The following is a 7,815-nucleotide window of genomic DNA, read 5'->3' on the forward strand; positions in this document are numbered from 1 at the left end:
ATTTATAACAAAAAAATCATTTACAATAATTAATTTTTAAAAAATGTTAAATAATCATTACATTTTATTGTTTGTTGTGCTTAATTGTATTTACTCATTAAATACAACTACAATTAACAATAATGTTTGTAACAATTTAATTATATATATTTTTGAAAAAATAATTAATTCAAAAAATCTATTTAATATTAATTAATCATTATTTTTGTTTTGTTGTTTTAATTATAGCAATCAATTGATTTATCGGACAATGGTTTTATCTATATGTGCGGGGGATGGGATCTGTGGGATACCGTTTTTCCCAATTGTTATAAATATAATCAACAGTCAAGTGTTTGGCAATCCATACAATCCATGTCCATTGGTAGAGATGTGTTTAGTTTGGTTTCAATGGACTCAAAATTCTATGCAATCGGAGGGTATAATAATGTAATAAAAACTTTTTATTTTTTAAAAAAAAAATAATTAATTATTATTATTAGTAAATATTTAGTATAATTAATATAATTTCATATATTATTAATAGAAAGGATATTCTTTCAAAAGCGTTGAATCATATGATACGCAAACAAATCAATGGAAATCGATAGCATCTATGAATGAAAAGCGCAGGTTATTGTTATAGTTAACTAATAAATTTTTAATTAATATATTTTTAATTTATTATTATTATTATTATTATAAAATTTTTATTTATTGATTAAATTAAATTTTTATTAATTGATTAAATTAAATTTTTATTAATTAATTAAATTATATTTTTTATAAAGTCACCATGATGCAACTGTATTGAATAATACAATATATGTATGCGGCGGCTATTCTGATTGTAAGTGTAAATATATATTTATATATAAATATACAGTATATATATACAGTAGTTATTTGCTAAAACTTTCAAATAATTTTCAATTTTTACTAAACATATATGTAATATACTGTATTTCTAAATGTATGTAAAATTATAATATATTTTCTATATATTTCAAAAATAATATAAAGGCATTGACAAAAAAACACAATTAATTAGAAATTGATGTTATTTTATAATAGATAAAAAAAATTTTAGTTTTTTATAATATAAATCTAAACTAATAAATAATAATGTTTAATTTATTAATTATAATTATAATAATTGTGATTTTGTTTATGTAATACTAATAATATTGATAAAAAAATAAAAGCTATTCTATATTAATAGACATTTAGCTATTTAGGTAAAAGTTAGTTAACAACTATAATATTATTATAAAAACAGTCAACATTTGTATTTAGATAACTTTAGTTAATTAATTTTTTTTTATAAATATACTAATTTTAAAAATAATTAGATTTTTTATTTTACAGGGAATATGTTAAAATCATGTGAATATTATTTACCAAATATTGATAAATGGTCTTTTACGACACCATTGAATAAGGTTAGGTCTAGTATGGCACTGGTAGCAAACAATGGGTTTATATATGCTATCGGAGGCTATGATGAAAATCTAGCTTCAAATATAATGGAAAGATTGGATACAACTACACAACAATGGCAACCAATGGCTAATATGAGTTATACTAGGTTAGTTTAGAAATATTGATTTCTAATTTAAATCAAATAACATTATGATAATGATTATTAAAAAAATAGTTATTATTATAATAGTAAAATCTAATAGGTTATTTTTGTTGTTGGAAAAAAATAGATTGGTTATTTTTCGAAATAACTAGTTATCACAACAATTAAAAATAAAAACAATATTTAATAAATACTACTAATTTAGTTATTATTATAAAATCTAATTGGTGTTTTTTTTATGTTGAAACAGCAATTAAAAATAAATACTACTAAATTAGTTGATTATTTATATATATTTTTTTAAAAAAAATTAAAGACATGCATTTGGTTCAGCATCATTTATGAATAAAATATATGTTTGCGGCGGTTCGGGTAATAGTGATCGGAAATCATGTGAAACATATGACCCGAAAACAAATCAATGGACACAAATTGGTTGGTTATTATTATTATATAATAATTAGTATAATTATTAAACTTATTTTTTATTTGATAGCATCAATGCTTATAGGAAGATCTGGATTTAAATTGATTGCATTTAATGATAAATTATATGCATTGGGTGGACATACAAAAGGTATATATATTTTTTATATATTATTTTATTTTTAACATAATTTGCTAAATAACTTACTTTATTATAATTTTTATTATTAAATTTAATTTTTTATGACGTTTTTATGAAAATTATTAATTTATCTAAAATGATATTTTTTTAAATAAATTTTTTGTCCAGTTTATTAATTTAATATTATATTTATTTTTATGTTTGGTTGTTTTAATTAGCTTTATTTAGTTTTAGAAATAACTATCTATAAAATATTTTGATTAATAAATAAATAATTTTTTTTTTTGAAATTTATAGACTATTTGCTAATAGAAACGGTTGAAATATATGATTATAAATCAAATCAATGGTCGTATACTAAATCATTTCCAACAAAAGCTACAGGTTTTGGGGTAAAATATTTTTTCTTATTTGTTATAATATTTATCTATATATTTATTAATTATTAAATTTGAATTTTATTTTTAGGCAACAGTTATAACAAAATTATGAAACAACAAGTTAAATTGCACTAAAAAATTGTATTTTTATAGTGTTTTAAATAATAATCAAAATCTTAATTAATTAACTATAAAACTACTCTATTATATATTATTATATAATTTTTAAAATAAATTATATATTTACTAAAAAAAAGTTTATTTTATTTATTGTTAATTTAATTTATACTGAAACACATTTCATTTGATTTTCCTAATAATAAATAAAATTTGAAATTACAAAAAATATAATTTTTAATTTTAAAATAAAATGTTATTTGAAAAATAATTTATAATTAAAATAAATTGTATTATTTAGATACATTTAGTTTAACATTTTTAAGCTAATGACATGTTTTATGCAATTAATTAAGTGCTTAAAAAAAATACAAATAGTGTTTGCCATTTAAGTAATAAGTATTTTTAAAAACTGAAAAATCTTACTTATATATAAATCTATTTTTTATATAATACAAAATTTTAGGTTTTCAAAAATATAGTTTATAACATCATTTATAGCTAATATCTATATATTTACTATATATAGTTTTTAATAGATAAAAATTTTATCTAATTTATTAGTGTTTAATTTTTCTACATTGATTTATATGATTATATTACTAACAATCATATATATACTCAATACAATGTATTGATAAAATTGTAAATTATCCAGGATAATTATAAAGTAACAACTACATTTTGTATTAAATCTATTTACAATGTTATTAATTAACTATACAATATGTACAGTAAGTACACATGCTACATGTATCAATATAAAGATAAAATTAAATGAAATTGATTATACTGAAAGTTTAATATTAGATATAAAAATACCGTATAGTCACGCATAAAGCCCCCATATAACATTTTTTTAATTTAAAAATTAACATTTTTTTAATTTAAAAATTAACATTTTTTTAATTTAAAAATTAACATTTTTTTAATTTAAAAATTAACATTTTTTTAATTTAAAAATTAACATTTTTATATGTTGCTGTATCTCACAAATACCCCCTCATCTCTACTGGGGCTATATGTGAAATCGTGGGGGTAAGAAATAAATGGGGGATAGATTTTTATGTAAGTTATAAACATAAGAAAGCATTGTAAAGACAGATTAATAGCAATTATTTTTAGAATAGTTAAACTAAAAATAAATGATAATAAATATAGTAATGATAGAAATAATAATAATTAACACAATAATTGGCTTCCGATCGGTAATTAAATTGAAAATTTAACCGTTTGTAGACCATTAGTTGCATAGATTAAATTTTTAGGGAGGAATGGGGGGGGGGTAATTCACACATTGAATATATATATATATATATATATTTTATAAATGTTATTTTATTTATACAATATATTTAAGTACATATGCTACCGGTACCAATAAATAATAATTAATAAAACTAAGTTTAGATATCAATATGTGAAATTGATTACACTAAGTTTAATATTAGATATAAAAAAATTGATAAATATTTATTTTATACTATAGGTAATAAAACTTGTAACCTATATAAAAAAAAAGTTTTAAAAATAATTATTATATATTTAGTTAGAAACACTAGCTTAATTAAGTTTATTAAATTTATAGATTAATTAGTGATTACTTAAATAACAATCAATAAATACAGTTTATTAATAATTTATCAGTACTTATAATAATTCTGAAAATTTGTTATAATTATTTTGAAATATTTTTTTGTTGTTGAGTTTTTTATATAAAATTGAATGAATATTTAAAAAAAATTATTACAATTAAATTTATAAAAAAAAGTAGATTCAACTAAATTTGATTTATAACAAAAAAATCATTTACAATAATTACTATAAAAAATGTTAAATAACTATCACATTTTATTGTTTGTTGTACTTAATTGTATTTACACATTAAATACAACTACAATTAACAATAATGATTATAATGTATGTAACAATTTTAATATATTTTTTTAAATAAAAAATAGTTAATTTAATAAAATATATTTAATATAAACTAATTGTTATATTTTTGTTTTAATTAAAGCAATCAATTGATTTATCGGACAATAGTTTTATCTATATATGCGGCGGATGGGACTTAATGATCAATTTTTTTGCCGATTGTTATAAATATAATCATCAGTCAAGTGTTTGGCAATCCATACAATCCATGTCTACTGGGAAAAGTGATTTGAGTTTGATTTCAATGGACACAAAATTGTATGCAATCGGAGGGTTTAATAATGTAATAATAAATTTTTTTTATGAAAAAATTAATTAATTAATTAATAATTAATATTCTTATTAGTAAACATTAATATAATTTCATATATTATTAATAGGAAGGATATTCTTTCAAAAGCGTTGAATCATATGATACGCAAACAAATCAATGGAAATCTATAGCATCGATGAATAAAATACGCAGGTTATTTTTATAGATATATTTTTTTTAATTAATAAATTTTTAATTTATTATTATAAATTTTTTATTATTTCAATAAATTACATTTATATTTTTCATAAAGTCACCATGATGCAACTGTATTGAATAATACAATATATGTATGCGGCGGTTATTCTGATTGTAAGTGTAAATATATATTTATATATAAATATACTAGAAATAGTTAGATTTATATAATTTTTTTTTATTTTACAGACAATCAGTTAAAAACATGTGAATATTATTTACCAAATACTGATAAGTGGTCTTTTACGACACCATTGAGTACTGTTAGGTCTAGTCTGGCACTGGTAGCACACAATGGGTTTATATATGCTATCGGAGGCTATAATGAAAATGTTGTTTTAAATATAATGGAAAGATTTGAAACAACTACACAACAATGGCAACCAATGGCTAATATGAATTATACCAGGTTAGTTTAGAAATATTTATTTATTTATATCTACAGTAATTATATTATGATAATCATTATAATTAATAGTTATAATTATAAAAACTAATTTGTATTTTTTGGTGTTTAAAAAAATGTGATTCAAAATAACTATTTATCACAGCAATTAAAAATAAAACATATTTAATAAATACTACTAATTTAGTTGATTTAAATTTTTTAATATTAATTTTTTTTTAAATTTAAAGATACTTTTTTGGTTCAGCATCATTTATGGATAAAATATATGTTTGCGGCGGTTGGGGTAATAGTGATGGGAAATCATGCGAATCATATGACCCGAAAACAAATCAATGGACACCAATTGGTTTGTTATTATTAAATAATAATTAGTGTAATTATTTATAATTATTTTTATTTGATAGCATCAATGCTTTTAGAAAGATATGCATTTAAATTGATTGCATTCAATGATAAATTATATGCATTGGGTGGAGAAACAAATGGTATATATATTTTATATATATTATTTTATTTTTAACATAATTTGCTAAATAGCTTACTTTATTATTAATTATTATTTGTAATTATTATTCATCAATAATAATTTCTTTAAATTTTTTCACGTTTTTATAAAAATTATTAATTTATCTAAAATAATTTTAAAAAAAAAATAAATTTCAGTTAAGTTTATTAATTTAATATTATATTTATTTTTATTTGTTTGTTTTAATTAGCATTATTTAGTTCTTAAAATAAGTTTATAAAATATTTTGATTTGTAAATAAATAATTTTTTTTGAAATTTATAGACTATAAGGCATATATATTTTATATATCATTTTATTTTTAACATAATTTTCTAAATAACTTACTTTATTATTAATTATTATTAATAATTTTATTAATCAATAATAATTTCTTTTTTAATTTTTCCACGTTTTTATGAAAATCATTACTTTATCTAAAATAAATTTTAGTCCAATTGATAAATTGAAAGATTTTTTTAAATTTTTATTTCTTTGTTTTAATTAGCTTTATTTAGTTTTAGAATTAAGCTTTATTTGTTTGTATATAAATAATTTATATTTTTTTGAAATTTATAGACTATAAGCTAACAGATACGGTTGAAATATATGATTATAAATCAAATCAATGGTCGTATACTAAATCATTGCCAATAAAAGTTTCAGACTTTGGGGTAAAATATTTTATCATTTGTTATATATATATATAATTATTTTTATTAATTATTAAATTTTAATTTATTTATTTTTTTAGGCAACAGTTATAACAAAATTATAAACCAACATATTAAAAATCTCTAAAAAAATGTATATTTAGTATTTTTTTTATAGTTTTAAAATAATCAAAAAATCTTAATTAATTAACTATAAAACTATTCTATATTATATTATTAATTTTTTTAAATAAATATATTTTATTTATGGTTAATTCATTTATACTCAAAATACATATTTTGATTTTACTAATAATAAATAAAATTTGAAATTTAAAAAAATTGTCTCAATCTACAATATAAAATATAAAGTTTATAATATGGAGTATATAATCTTAAATAATACACTTTATGTAGTTTGAAAAATTATAAATTTTAGTTAAATATTATGTAATGCTTTTAAAAGGTGCTATATATAAATTTTCTAGTATAGCTAGTACACTAAGTTATCTTGTTTAGCTTAAAAGTTTAAAATATATTATTATTTATTAGTACATATTTTTAATAAAATAAATTTTTATTATTAGTTAATATATTTTATATTTTTAGACAACTATATGGAAAACTAATTAAAAATAGTAAAAGTAATTTGTGATATTAAAAACTTAAAATTATTGCCTAATTGCTGATTACATAAATTATTTTTATAATAATAATAATAATAATAATAATAATGTATTTTATTTAATTGTAAAGTTATTTTGTTTAGTTAGTTACAGTCTATATAACAAAAATATGTTATTTACCGATTAAAGTAAAAAGTACATTGTTATTAGTACATATTTAAAAAAAATTATTTAAAAAATTACAATGAACAAAAATTAATTTTTAATTTACAAAATAAAATATTATTTGAAAATTAATTTATAATTAATTGAAATTGTATTATTTAGAAACATTTAGTTTAACATTTTTAAGCTAATAACATGATTAGGCATTTAATTAAGTGATTAAAAAAATACAAATAGTGTATGGCTTTCAAGTAATAAGTATTTTTAAAAACTGAAAAATCTTAATTTTATATAAATCTATTTATTTATATAATACAATATTTTAGGTTTAAAAAACTATAGTTTATAAACATAATTTATAGCTAATATCTATATATTT

At 17.7% G+C, this 7,815-nt stretch overlaps 2 protein-coding genes across 2 annotated transcripts; both read left to right on the forward strand.

Annotated features, from left to right (window-relative positions):
* On the forward strand, nucleotides 1–2,644 carry LOC128956528 (kelch-like protein 28). The gene is made up of 9 exons (XM_054302246.1): nucleotides 1–124; nucleotides 229–429; nucleotides 527–612; nucleotides 771–829; nucleotides 1,348–1,567; nucleotides 1,881–1,999; nucleotides 2,061–2,141; nucleotides 2,430–2,524; nucleotides 2,601–2,644. Exons 1-9 carry the CDS (start codon nucleotides 44–46, stop codon nucleotides 2,622–2,624), a joined length of 966 nt encoding a protein of 321 aa, XP_054158221.1. The 5' UTR covers nucleotides 1–43; the 3' UTR covers nucleotides 2,625–2,644.
* A 1,859-nt stretch (nucleotides 2,645–4,503) lies between these two features.
* Nucleotides 4,504–6,778, forward strand: LOC128956530 (kelch-like protein 20). The gene is made up of 9 exons (XM_054302247.1): nucleotides 4,504–4,549; nucleotides 4,650–4,850; nucleotides 4,948–5,033; nucleotides 5,134–5,192; nucleotides 5,268–5,487; nucleotides 5,715–5,833; nucleotides 5,892–5,972; nucleotides 6,572–6,666; nucleotides 6,747–6,778. Exons 2-9 carry the CDS (start codon nucleotides 4,707–4,709, stop codon nucleotides 6,768–6,770), a joined length of 828 nt encoding a protein of 275 aa, XP_054158222.1. The 5' UTR covers nucleotides 4,504–4,549; nucleotides 4,650–4,706; the 3' UTR covers nucleotides 6,771–6,778.
* The last annotated feature ends 1,037 nt before the right edge of the window (nucleotides 6,779–7,815 follow it).

This window comes from Oppia nitens, unplaced genomic scaffold, assembly GCF_028296485.1.
Source record: "Oppia nitens isolate AA-2021 unplaced genomic scaffold, nextdenovo-longstitch-racon4-pilon3 scaffold30_pilon_pilon_pilon, whole genome shotgun sequence".
Taxonomy (NCBI): domain Eukaryota; kingdom Metazoa; phylum Arthropoda; class Arachnida; order Sarcoptiformes; family Oppiidae; genus Oppia; species Oppia nitens.